Below are 13,623 nucleotides of genomic sequence, written 5' to 3'. Positions count from 1 at the left end.
AATAAAAAGGGGGAGGGGAAAGGAGAAAATGTTAATTTCTTTAACAGTTAAAGAAAATTGTTTTTAGCTTTTTAAAACATACTGATCTAAGGTTACACAGACTGTACGATTTTAGAATTTGTTCATTTTTTTGTTTTGGTTTTTACTTAAAATTCTAGCTTGCACAACACTTTTCATAATTCTTTCTATACTGAAGAACTCCAGCAATTTGAACATGGATGTCTGAAACATACTTTTAAGGATAACATTTACGATACAATATATTAAGGATGGGACAATGGCAGCTCTACTCCCATTGAATTCAGCTGCAAAACTCCCATTGACATTAGAGACACGACTATTTGGCCAGTATTTGGGCACTTTTAAAGATTTCAATCTAAATATAAAACATACTTTGTTTATGAAAAATCTGTAGTACAGTATATGGTTTGGTTTGGTTTGGTTTGGTTGTTTTGGGGCTTTTACGTTGTTGGTTCTTTTTTTTTAAGTATCTATTGCTGATGAATGGACTTTCATAAGTAAAAAATTGCTTTCAGGAAAGACAATCTTTAACTTGATTTTAAATATTCTCCATTAGTGCTGGTAACCTAGGTATTGCTTCATTATTCAGAGGCAAGATAATCACTGGATGAACTGTTTGTTTATGGAAGCAGTAAAAAAGAAGAATATTAAAATGGACAAAAATAATTTAACATGTTTTTGATAGATAAGGAAAAGTTATTTTAATAATATAAGCCTTTTGTTTTCAATTTGAGATTTTCTCTTTAATTTACACTAGTTTTTAAGAAATATTTTTTTCTCTTTATACATATCTTAAACAAAAAAAATATTCAAAACAGTTTAGTTTGACTGTCCCCTTGTAGTTAAAATTAGCACACAACCTTAGCCAAAAGCCTGAGAAGCTTGGGGAAAAGTTAATCAAGTTAATGTTTTAAAATGTTAGAGCTAGAAACTAAGGAGAATGGCAATTAAATTTTAAAAAATCATTTCTAGCCTATCAGTTCAAATTCAGACAAAAATGATAGCCTAGCATTTTCAGAAATATCCAAGTGGCTTCTCCTTCAATAGGACTTGCATTGCAAAGTCACTTCCCTACTTTTGAAAATGCCACTACAAGTAATTGAGTTAAACCACTGAATATTTCATATATGATAAATGATATCAGCCCATTTTCCTGGTTGAATGTTTCAAAATAAAAACAGTTTAAAACTGGCATGATCTAAAGTAGGTAACTCCCAGGACAGGTGCCAGGGCATGGCACGTGAAGGCATTTTGTTGGCACATGTGTCTTGGGGCGAATGGTGCGGAAGGGGCCAGGGCTATGCTGCCACAAGGATTGGGCCCCCCTGAGCTTCCCTGCTGTCTACCGCTGGCATGCCTTCATCTTACAAGTCGAGGTTGCAGGTGTTTTGGGCACTTTGCCCAAAAATGTTGCTGACCCCTGATCTAAAGGCTGATGACGTGGGAGTGTTTTAGATGCCTTCAGTGTGCTTTCAATTAGGCTCTGAGCCTTTATAAAGACTAAATTACCAGTTCATCACTGGAAGTATTTTCTCCAGGTCAAAACTGAAACACATTGACCAAATCATGTAGCAAAGCTGGACTGGCAAGAGCTGTATATAAAATTACAGGTCCATTGCTATTAATCTATCTGCCTTTCACAAGTACTAAATTGAATTCCTAAAAAATGACATTGTGTTTCAGTGTTCATCCCTAACATGTTCTCTACAAATTGAGATCAAGCCATGTTTTCTTTAAAGCACTTGTGTATATATATACAGCTTTTTCTTCTTTTGGATTGAAAAGTAATTTCTTTTGAGAAACTGGAAGACAATAAATTTCACAATGTAAATGTATAAGGATATTGGGATTTTTAAGAGATTTTTTCCAATAATGTTTGAAAAGTATATACTTATCTTTACATCTGTGAAGCACTGTGTTATGGTAATGAAAATACAGCTATTACATTGAAGCCTCCAGACAGTAATTAACTTGGAATTGCATCAGTGTGAGGGAGGAAATGAGAAGGGCCAAACTGTGTAAATAAACTTATTTTCTTTTATATTTTGCAGATACCTTGTAGAAGTTGAATGTATTCTCAGGTCTTCATCACTGATGTCTAGCAAAGAGTAAATACTCCAAGTTAACAGGCCTGTTTTCAGTAGGACGACAATCATACACTAATACAAGATGGAAGATTCATACAGAGATAGGACTTCATTAGTGAAAGGAGCAAAAGACATTGCCAAGGAGGTGAAGAGACAAGCAGTGAAAAAAGTAAATAAAGCTGTAGATAAAGCTCAGGATGGATACACACAACGATCATATAATAGATTCCAAGATGAGGAAGAAGATGATGACTGTTATGCCCATGGAGAAGCCAATGATGATGAAGGGTCAAGCGAAGCAACTGAAGGGCATGATGAAGATGATGAAATTTATGAAGGGGAATATCAGGGAATCCCAAATATGGGCCAGGGAAAGGATGGCATGGTGGCCTTAGGGCAGCCCATCCGGGATGAATATAAGGATCGTAATGAACTGGAAACAGAGAGGAAAGCTGATGAGGAAGAGCTAGCACAGCAGTATGAGCTGATTATACAAGAATGCGGCCATGGTCGTTTTCAGTGGGCCCTCTTCTTTGTTCTTGGAATGGCTCTAATGGCTGATGGCGTAGAAGTTTTTGTGGTTGGATTTGTGTTGCCCAGTGCTGAGACAGACATGTGCATACCCAATTCTGGATCAGGATGGTTAGGTGAGTCAATTCTATGTTGTCTTTGTTTTATATCACAGATTTCATTTGTAGTCTGTCTAAATATTACTTTTGTTAGAACTAATGCTAGTTAATGAAACCAATTTTTGCTCTATTAAATATGAAATATGCACATCACTACATAACATGCACATATAATGAAATGACATGCACATATAATGAAAACAGTTATTTTGTAAGCCTATTAATGATTTTTTTCTCTTTTTATGAACAGCTAATAAAAGTACTACACATATACTGCTGTTAAAAGACTGTATAAAAAAAGAAAATAGCAACAGCCTAAATATTTCTCAGTTATAGCAATATACATCAGGGTAAACTATTTGAAGTCATATGACTAGTACAACTCTTCCGGATTGATACTGGCGTGACAGAGAGCAGGTGGCTATTTCTATAGTACAAGAATTGTTTGTTTCTCTTACTTTTATAGTGCATGGCTTTGTTGGAACAATCTCCATTTACTTTTAGTATCTTTAATTTTACTGATGTTTGCTGTGTGAAGCTTCAGTCGCTGATTCAATTTGGCGGAGATTTGGCCCAATCCGGTGGCCAAATCTCCAAATCCAAATCGAATCAGAGGACCTTTTAATTTCTCCGAATCAAATCAGAACCGCCAAATTGATTCTGAAAGATTCGGCGATTCAGACATAGACACAGGTTTAAATATTTTTTCTACATACCTCGAGGTACCCAGCAGCTTGTGAATGCTGCTATGCTGGGGTGGATGGAGAGTCTCACAGGAGCATGGGGGGAGGTCCCTAGCATGCTCCCCAGTGAACCCAGAAGTAGACTAGAAGTACATGGCTGGGAGACTGGGTCAGTTTTGGTGTCCTGGGCACAGGGGCGCCTCCACAGCTGGGAGCCTTGTCAGCTGATGGAGCTCCCAGCCATGGGGGCATGTGCTGCTGTAGCTGGCAGCCAGTATCATATGGGTGTTCCTAGGCTGAAGGATGCACACAAGCCCCTCCCCGCGCCCCCCCCAGAACTCTGATCAGCTTATGGGCCTCCCAGCCACAGGGGCCCATGGCCACATGTTCAGTTAATGGCAGGATAGGAAGTGGCTACAAAGTTTTTACACATTTTGTGGAACAACTTTGTAGCTTATTCTACTTTTATCATACCGAACATGTGGCTGAGTGACTACTTAAGACACGATTAACTAGTTAAACATAACTTAAGTGCAATGTGTAGCTGTTGTCTGTGAGACTTAATTGAATACCTTGGACAGCAGATACTTCTTCTTAAAAACTGAATCCCTTTTTCCATTTTACTACAAATTTTAAAGTCACCAGACAATAATTTATTTACTTTTCCAGAATGACAATATTGTAAGAGGAGTGATTGGATTTCAATTCTGTACAGTTAATTGGTATGAAGCAAACGTATGCAGTGTAAAGGGGGGCAGACTGGAGCAATGTAATGCTGACATTGTTAGTGCATGGTTCATTTTGCTTACATTTATACTCAGAAATTTTTCTTTTAATAATTGTAGGAAACTTTAGGATGTTAGAATATTCTTGACACTGCTAGTTCTTACTCTGCAGTCTCTGGATTTCCCAGGGTCTGCACAGAACTGCCTGATCACATGGCACTTTCTCCTCACCTTGAGTCTATCTTCAAAATAGAATTTAAAGGAAAATAATTGTATACATTAAAAACTAGTATTCATTTTTTTCATGTAAGACATTGCTGTAGATGCCACAGGGATGTGTTATAGTCATGAATGGAGGGAAGCTGTTCCCTGAATAAAACATGTGCAAGAAGATTCTAATTTATTATTAACCTATAGTTCAGGCTAAGAAAAAGATTGAGATCTTCTCTGTTTTAGTTCATTTATTCTTCTCAAACTATGGAAATTAGTAACCTTACCTAAAGCCAAGAAAAGTCATAATATCAGTGCAATATCAGTTTTAAAGATTGATCAACATATATGCACAATTGCTGTTTTAAATGCAACTGTTAAGATTTACTTAAACTCCTTCCTACACCCTGCCCTCTGCCCCTCCCCCCAAAAAACAAAACAAAACAAAACAGAACAACTTTTCTGTTACCTGGCCAAATCAAGATCATGTAGGCAATTTTACCAGTCCTGTATAGAAAGACTTCTCTTTTTCATTTGCATGCTTTGTTATATTTGTATCAGCTCCAATTCCCTCCTATATAAAATCATTTAAGTTAAGTTGTGGACTGCTATTTGTTTTTTGGACAGTATAATACTTTGGAATCAGTTCAGCTATAGGATAAAGCTGTGGATCAGCACAAATATCTTTTCTTAACGTATTTTAATTTAAATGTTATAATCAGTAAGTTCTTTATTAAGCAATTATTTTATTTTTAAAAAAAGTTTAATTTATTTAAAGGTTTAAGTCTATACTAGAAGGCTATAGGAAAAGGGCTTCAAGGGTTTCCCTCAGCTGCCTTGTTCTCTTCCACAGCCTGAACATGCAGCTGCCTTTACTCAGGTGGTGCCCCATTCAATTCAGAGATCTCGGATTGCATTGCTGCAGGCAACTGTATGCATTAAACAGGTTGCAGGATCAGGCTGTAATGCATAGTTTTGGTTTTCTCTTAAGTATCCCTGACAAGTTTTCTTTCCTTTGTTTCACTTTGCTATCTGTCAAGCTCAAAATCAATCTGAACTCTGGAATTCTCAGATAATAAAAACTTCTGTGGGAGCTTTGTGTATAAATTGCTCTTTCCTCCAGTAGATTTGTTTTTGCTAATATAGGAAAGGTATTAATGGATAGGCTAATATTGTCTTTTCTCATGAGGACAATGCAAGTTGACCTCATTGTATGAGAAATGTTTTAAGAAATCCAATGTATTTCTTAAAGAATTGAGTTTGTATAGAAATCTCCCTTTTTTCATTTTTAAATACTTTTCTTTCTGTTGCCTACAAGGCAACAACTTGTCTTTCTTGGAATTTGGCTCAGTGCTACAGCAGGTACATCTGAGCTTGCTTACTACAAATATTTTCTTTTGAGGCAAAGCTTTCTCCCCATACTTCAGAAAGACAGGGAAAACAAAATGTTTTTCTACTGACAGTGATATGATCTGTTTCCAATTCAGAAGTTGCCTTCCTTGTAGGTTCAAACAGAGCAGCTGCTCCTTCACTCCCTAGTCACTGGTACCTTGGGAAGGGGGAAAAGGCAGGCTGTCAATTTTCTGTGGAAGGTGACATGCTGCTGTCCTAGTGACTGGGGCAGCATCAGCTGTTTGATAGCTTTCTCCTTCCACTCTGTGAGGGAAGCTACTGCTGCCTGCTCAGTGCTATATCAGCGGCAGGCTTCTCTGCCACTACCTTCACAGGTGCAGCAGCTGTTCCTGCTGCCACTGCCATGGGGTTAGCTGCACCAGTCCTGCCACCACAGTGGTGGCAGCAGGTTCCCCAAGATCTACTTGGCAGTTTGCAGTGATGAGCAGAACTACAACCCCAGCTCCTGGCTGGGCTGCAGCTCTGCTTCCAGACAGCTATCGAGGTGCCCTCGTAGGGGAGGAGGGAAAGAAGAGCACTGTGGGATGTGGAGCGACCAAGAGACCTCCTGTAGCACTACAGAGAAGTTCCTTTTTCAAATGGGAACATTTTGTGTTCCACAGTTATTCAAATACTTAGTGTAGTAAAACTATTTAAAAAACTCTCTTATAAGAAGAGGATGAACACATTTGCAGCACCACAGTCTGGTGGTGCACAGTACCACTGTGGTACTGCACAGTCTGGTGTTCTCTGCATTGCAAGGGTGTACTGCCTGAGCATGCTCTGAGCCTGGGGGGTTTTTTCTGCAGGTTTTTGGTCAAAAAATACATGCGGAAAAAAATCCTGCTGTAGTATACATTCAGGCAGCATACACTGCTGAAAAGCAGAGCCAGGCCATCCGGAGCCGGGCCTTCCAGAGCCATGCTGAGGCTTCTGGCCAGGCTCCAGCCAGCAGGATCACTATGGCTGCAGCTCCATGAGGCCCCCTGGACTCCAGGTAAGGCTGCTGGGGTCAGCACAGTGCTGGCCCCAGCCTCCCGTACCACCCACAGGGTAACTTGCCACGTGCCAAAGCGTGCGTGGCACAGGCATTCCCTGAGGACAAGTAGCTGCAGTGCAAGATGCTAGTAGCTGCTAGCTGTCCCCAGGTAAACAAACATCCACACACATCAGGACATGCCCTACTAGGACATTCCCCACCAAATCTTCCCTGTTTGTGAGTAGCAGGTCAAGAAGAGCATGGCCTCTAGTTGACTGCTCCAGCACTTGCATCAGGAAGTTGTCCCCAATACTCTCCAGAAACTTCCTAGATTGCCTGATCACTGCTGTATTGCCCTCCCAGAAGGTGTCAGGGTAATTTGAAGTCCCCCATGAGAACCAGGGCTTGTGATCAGGAAACTTCCACTAGGTGTTTGAAGAAAGCTTTGTCCACCATTTCCTCCTAGTTTGGTGGTCTATAGCAGATCCCCACTGTGGCATCACCGTCTCCTCTAACCTTAATTCACAGACTTTTGACAGGCCTATCTCCAGTTTCATACTGGAATATATGCCAATAAACTCTGCCACTCGGTACTGATAACTGGCATGTGCATTTTTTATAGGCAGCTCTGCCACTTCCAGTTCAGAAGATGTTTGTGACACTGACTGGCCCATCTATAATTGGGAAGTATAGACGCATCCAATGGCATAAGAAGAAAAAGATCCAGTGTGGCTTCAGACAGCTTTTCCCATTCTTTTTTGTTTATGTGTTACTTTGCACTACAGTAACTCGTTTTATTTTTTAAATTTTTTTTAAGTGTGAGTAAGAGAAAAGAGACATTTCTTTGCTTTGTGTATATATACTTTTAAATCTTTGAAAGTAGCAGTCCTGTGTGAGAGAAATGGCTCTACATAACGGCCATATTTTCAAGGCTATTAACAACAGCGGAAGTCCAGAAGAATGATTTCTCTTTTCTTTTGTTTGCTTGACAGATATGAAACTAAATTCCATTCAAACTGAAAAAGTCACAAAGAATGTCTCTAGTGACAGTAATTTATGGAAATAAAACAAACAGCTCTAATATGCTGTAGAAAGTTGTTGTGCACCTCTGAGGATTCAGAGGCTCTAGTTGAACTATAGGCCTCCATCCAAAACCAATTTTCCTGATGCAAGCTGTTGTTTTCACTGTGTTGAAAAGTTAATGCTATTCACAAACAAATCCTGATGTTGAAAGGTTAATTAAACTTCAGCTGATGCAGTGGTAGAATTTTTTATTTTTCTAAAGATAAACATTAAAATTATAGTTAAATAATGTTTTCTTTTTATCTCTAATCTCAGTGAATATTGATATTTTTAAAAAGTGGCACTTTTAAAGAAGTTTAGATGAAGTAGGACTAAGTCTATCGTACTTCACCTTTATAGCTATGTCTCCATCTTTAAATGGGTATCTCATTGTTTATATTTGTCATCTGTGGAGCATCTTTTCTGTTGTCATACCTAGAGCTGCAAACAGCTAATCATTTTTTGAAGTGTTGAAAACATGATGTGATCTGCCCTTTGCAAAAATGTTTCTCAGATGCAAAGGACTATGCGTTGGAATTATCATTTGTGAACTCCACTTAATTCTTGCTCTTACCTGCTGAGCTGAAGTGCAGTCTCCTGAAAGATTTTTCTCTGAGCATTTTAGGTGTTTTGTAGTACTTATTGTATGATAAATCTAAGCTAACATAGCATTCAGATGCTTATGGAAGATTTTAATTTTCATTTGGTCATCCTTAAAGTGACTTGATGTGACATGTTATAAACAAACTGATGATTTTTTAACATTTATTTTACATGTGTTAGTATGATTTTTAATGATACATTTATGTAATATTCACTTGTGAATTGATCTTCTGTAAATGAAGGGCTCTTCTCTTAAATCTCTTACTTTCCTGGGGCTCTTTCCTCTTACACTACAAGCATGCTTTAGTTTCTTGCATCTTAAAGAATACTTTTTCTTGTCCACACTTTTTAAACTAGCACCCCACCTTCCTTCTCCTTTCTTCTCTCACTTCATTGGATGCAGTCTCTATAATCACTATCTAGATCTCCTCTCCTATAATACCATTCTGCACCCTCTCCAGTTTCACTTTTGCACCTCACACTCAACCAGAACTGCTTTTGCTGAAGTCTTCAATGACTTCCTTTAATGACTGTCAGCCTTGTTCGTCTTCTTGATATCTATCTTGTTCTCCCTTGGCGGCTGTCATTGCATCCTCTTATGATTCTCCTCTTGTTTTCTTAATGTGTTCCTTCAGTATGTCATTCAGAATATCCTTTTTATCCCTTCAGCTTTCTCTTGGGGAAAGTGGAAGGGATTTCCAGGCTTTGCCTTTGGTCCCCTTATTTTCTCTCTCTCTCTTTCTCCCTCCTATCCAATGAGTAGCTATCCTGAGTAGTCTCATTGGCAAACACATATTCAATTATAATCTCTCTTTTTGGATAAGTACATCTCTCCTTCAGGCATGTCTTCTTTTGTCCTAAGTAATATCTCAGCCTGACATTTTGATTTCTTTTCTTGAATGACTAGCCTTTACCTGAAGGCTGAAATACTTAAACTGAGACCTTAATCTTCCCTCTCCCAAACTATCTTAAAAGAGGTGCCCAGCCTTCAGGGGCTGAAACCCTGCAACAGGTGTTTACTGGTTAACAGTCTGTCTGGTTGGCAGGCTGAGAGCCAGCTGCAACTGTTGAATAGTAAAGGAGGGTGGAGCTACAAAAAGAGCTAAAAACTCCAAAATCAGAGTGCAAGGGGAGGAGAGGAAGGTTGGTGATGAGAGAGAAACACAGAGCCTGAGTTATCCCTCTCAAAATCCGAAGGAAGACAGAAGGTTTTGGTAAAAAAAAAAAAAATGCACATTTGCTTGTTTTGTTGTTTGTTTAATTTACTGTGGGGATGAGGTTGCCCCATGTAAAACAAATAGGCTAGAAGCCCTGAATGCAGGGCTAACCAGCCTAAATAAGGAACCTGGTTTATTGACCCATTTACACTTATTACTACCTTTCTTGATTGGTAGTTGTCAGTAATGGATCTATCACAGATCCCTTTAAGGTTAAGATGGGAGTTAATCAAGGTTGCAACATTGCTCCAACACTCTTCGATATTCCTTATCATGATGCTACATTTGACCACCAACAAGCTTCTAGTCAGAGTGGAGCTAAACTACTGAATGGATAGTAGGCTTTTAATTCCACCCAACTCCAAGCCAAAACCAAGACTGCCCCAATCTCAGTCTTTGAGTTCCAGTATGTTGATGATGCTGTAGTCTATGCTCACTCAGAAGCAGGACTTCAAGCAGTCATTGTCATTTTTATTGAGGCATGCAAGAAAATTGGACTGGTGCTTAACATTCAGAAAACTAAGGTCCTCCATCAACAAGCAGCTCTGGTAATTTAGATTCACACTGAGGCACTGGCGAATATTGAGCATTTCCTGTACCTCATAAATCATCTCTCGCAGAAGGCTAACATTGATGATGAAATCCAACATTGTCTCATACATGCAAGTGCAGCTTTTGGAAACCTGAGGAAATGGGTGGTGGAAGATCACAACATTAGGTCTGAAACCAAGCTTATGGTTTATTAAGCAATTGTGATCCCCACCTTACTGTATGGAGATGAGACTTGGGCCACCTATAAGAGACATCTTAAGTAGTTGGAGAAGTACCATCAGTGCTGCCTGTATAAGATGCTTCAAATCCACTGGGTAGACAGATGCACCAGCATTAGCATCCTCTTACAAACAAACACCATAAGTATTGAGGCAATGATCATCCAACATCAACTTCACTGAGCCAGCCACATCATCCAGATGTCCAACTCCAGACTCTCAAAGCAAGTTTTATTCTCCCAGCTCAGGCAAGTTATACACTCTAGAGGAGGGCAGAGAAAGCACTTCAAGGACATCCTCAAGGCCAACATGAAAAAATGCAACATCAGCATCAACTCATGGGAAACTATGGCTCTTACCCAATAGAGTAAGGCTAGGGACGGACATTACACATAAACCGGTTTAAGTGATCAGAAACTGGGTTAAACCTGTAACAGAACAGACATTCAGTGCACATAAACCAGTTTTAAAATGGCTGAAGCCAGTTTGAGATAAATCTGGTTGAATGTAGTATTAGACTTAATTAATTTTTGGATCAAACTGGTTTATGCAGTGTCTGTCCCAGACCCCTTCCTGGTTTAAGTTAAACCAGATGCCCCCCAGCATCCTGGCATGCTCTCTGGGCTGGGCTTTCTGCTTTGTCTAGCCAGGCTGGCCCCACCCCTCTGCTCCCCAGCCAGAGCAGAGACAGGCAGGTGTGGGGGTCTGGCCAGAGAGGGGTTAATCCCCCCATCTCTATCTGATAGGCAGGGACCCAAGCAAGGTCTGCTGGGTGCTCACCCCTTGCTGCTGCAGCAGCCAGGCACCATGGCTTCTGAGGCAGAGGGGGGCAGGGAGAAGAGTTAGTCTCTCCTCTACCCCCACTGGCAGCTGGGTCTGCCTGCCATCACTGCCTTGCTTACTCCCTGTGGTGGAATAGGCTCCCTGCTGGCCCCTCTGCTGGACCCCAGAGGTAGGAGGAATAACATGCATCCCTTCCCCAGGTGCCCTGTCTGGCTGTGTCTCCTCCCCCCTGCTGCCTCAGCAGCCGCTGTCATAATGTCAGGGAGTGTGAGCACCTTCCCAGTGGGGACACTGTGCTGCTGGGTGGCAGAGCTGTGGTGGGCTGTGCGCAGCAGCATCGGCATCCAGAGCAGGCAAGAGCCCTGCAAGCCCCCTACAGTGCTACTATGCTCTGCAGCAGCTCTGCTGGCCCTGTGCTGCCCCAGTCACAGTAGCTTCCCCACCTGGCGCTCCAGCGGCTGGGCGGGGATGGGGGTGGGGGCAAGGCCAGACACTGCAGACTAAGTGGCAGCTGCAGATCAAGTGGCTGGTAGACTTGGTCTGCGCTTATTCCGCCGGACGCTGCCCCAAGCGTAGACTGAGCAGTGGCTGTGGCCAGGCAGAGCAGACCCAACTGCAGTGCCCCGGGGGCAGAGCAGAGAATAACCCCACTCCCTGCCCTCACCAGAGGCCCTGATGGAAGCACTTGGCCCCGCCCATAGCCTCACCCAACTGCTGGAGTGGCGAGGGAAGAGCTATTGTGACTGGGGCAGCATGGGGCTGGCAGGGTGGGGGCCAGCTGCATGCAAGCCTCCCTTCCCTTCTCCCCCGCATCTGGCTGACCCAGCAATGCCCATGTGGCTCACAGAGGGGCACTGCTGCCCCTGCCCCCCCAGGCCCTGCTCCTGGGAGGTGGCAGCACAGGGTGGTGGGTGCTGGAGTTCCATTGCCAGCTGCCCACATGTACCTCCTATGGCCTTTCCAAGCACCCCTAGGGGGTATGTGTACCCCTGGTTGACAAACCCCGGTTTAGACTATAAGCTTCCTGAAGCAAAGAATCACCTTTGTTCTGTTTTTGTGCAGTGATTAGCACAGTGAGGTCCTATTTCACGAACAGTGCTGATAAATGCCACTGTAATACAGGTAATAATCATAATCTGAATCTTGGTTCATTTTGGGAAAACAGGACAAGATGTCTGAAACTCTTTTGTGTTGACTGGGATTAGAAGTAGCATTGACTATCTTGATCAAACAGCTAAAACTCTAGTCAATATAGGGCAAGTTATGCTTTGTATCTGCTAAGCACAATCTAACATAATTCTAGTTAAAAAAAACCCTGCCTCCACTGCAAAAAGAAAAGCTACTCAAAGGTCAAAAATGGATAAGTGGTTGGTCAAAATTGCCTCTGGCCCTTAATTAGGTGTAATGAGGGTCTTCAGTACTTATTTTGTTGTAATTTAAGAAGGTGTTAGCTAATTTTATTGTCTGTTTTTTCCCTGTACTGGTAAAAAAAAGTTTCCTTTAGTTCTTATAGGATTTTGAGAGACTACATTTGAGGAAAGAATTGTCTGTAACCTTTTTGAAAAGTTATTTATGTATTATGTATATAGTCATACATATGGTGCTTTGCAAAGAAAATAAAAACAGAGTCCCTGCCTCCAGTAGGTATGGGCCAAGAATGTCACACAAAGGCGACTACATAGGCAAGGAGTGGAGAAGAACGAGGGGTAAAAGAGAGATTAGTTAATGCATACACCTTGTAAGTTGCATATTTTCTTAGTTACTTGTCTTCAGTTCAATGGGTATTGACTTTGAAGTCATCAACTGGATAGAAAGAGGCTGATTTAATGCATAAAAACTGTGCTGCCAGCAACACAGATGTATCCCCAGAGAATAAAAGCAACTTAACCTTTGACACTTGCATTAGATCTAATTAATAAATAGATGCTGCTTCTAAGGTCATGTAGTTTTATGGCACTCACCATTAGAAATATTAACTCTAATCTAGATGAACCAAGTTCCTTGAGAAAAGGTTGTCTTGATGACATGTAGATTGTAAATTTTACAGTGCATATTTAAGATTAGTCAATGCCTAGTCTTTGTTTTATTATTACCATGTCAACTACTAGGGAAACTTGGAAAGTTAATTACTTCCCTGCATGTCTGTTGCACCAAATACATTTTCAAAGAGCACAGACAGGAGACCTAGATTTACATCAACAAAGCATTAATGCTTATAACATATTATAGTTTACAGAAGTGGTTCTCAGCAACCAAAAAATATTTTACATTTTAATTTTCCAGTAGGGGCTGGGGTGGTATGGGTACTAAGGCATACAGTTGACAGCGCAGAGGTCAGAGGTTCAAGGCCATAACAGAAGTGTCATGGTACAGCCCTGTCAGATTCAAGTAAATCTGTGAATTCAGCTAAATACAGTGTCACACAAGTACATGGAAAAGGAAGAAAGTCCCCAGTCTTACAC

At 41.0% G+C, this 13,623-nt stretch overlaps 1 protein-coding gene across 1 annotated transcript in view; it reads left to right on the top strand.

Moving 5' to 3' along the window:
• Positions 1-2,074: 2,074 nt before the first annotated feature.
• Positions 2,075-13,623, top strand: part of SV2C (synaptic vesicle glycoprotein 2C) — a 167,690-nt gene continuing 156,141 nt past the window's right edge. Inside the window, exon 1 of the mRNA XM_019532225.1 lies at positions 2,075-2,755. Within this exon, the coding sequence (XP_019387770.1) occupies positions 2,191-2,755 (565 nt within the window). The 5' untranslated portion in view covers positions 2,075-2,190. The remainder of the gene's footprint in view (positions 2,756-13,623) is intronic.

This window comes from Crocodylus porosus, unplaced genomic scaffold (assembly GCF_001723895.1).
Source record: "Crocodylus porosus isolate Cpor-Errol unplaced genomic scaffold, CroPor_comp1, whole genome shotgun sequence".
NCBI classification, from domain to species: Eukaryota; Metazoa; Chordata; order Crocodylia; family Crocodylidae; genus Crocodylus; species Crocodylus porosus.
The sequence above is the reverse complement of the archived record's forward strand: the minus strand, read 5'-3'. Positions and strand labels throughout refer to the sequence as shown.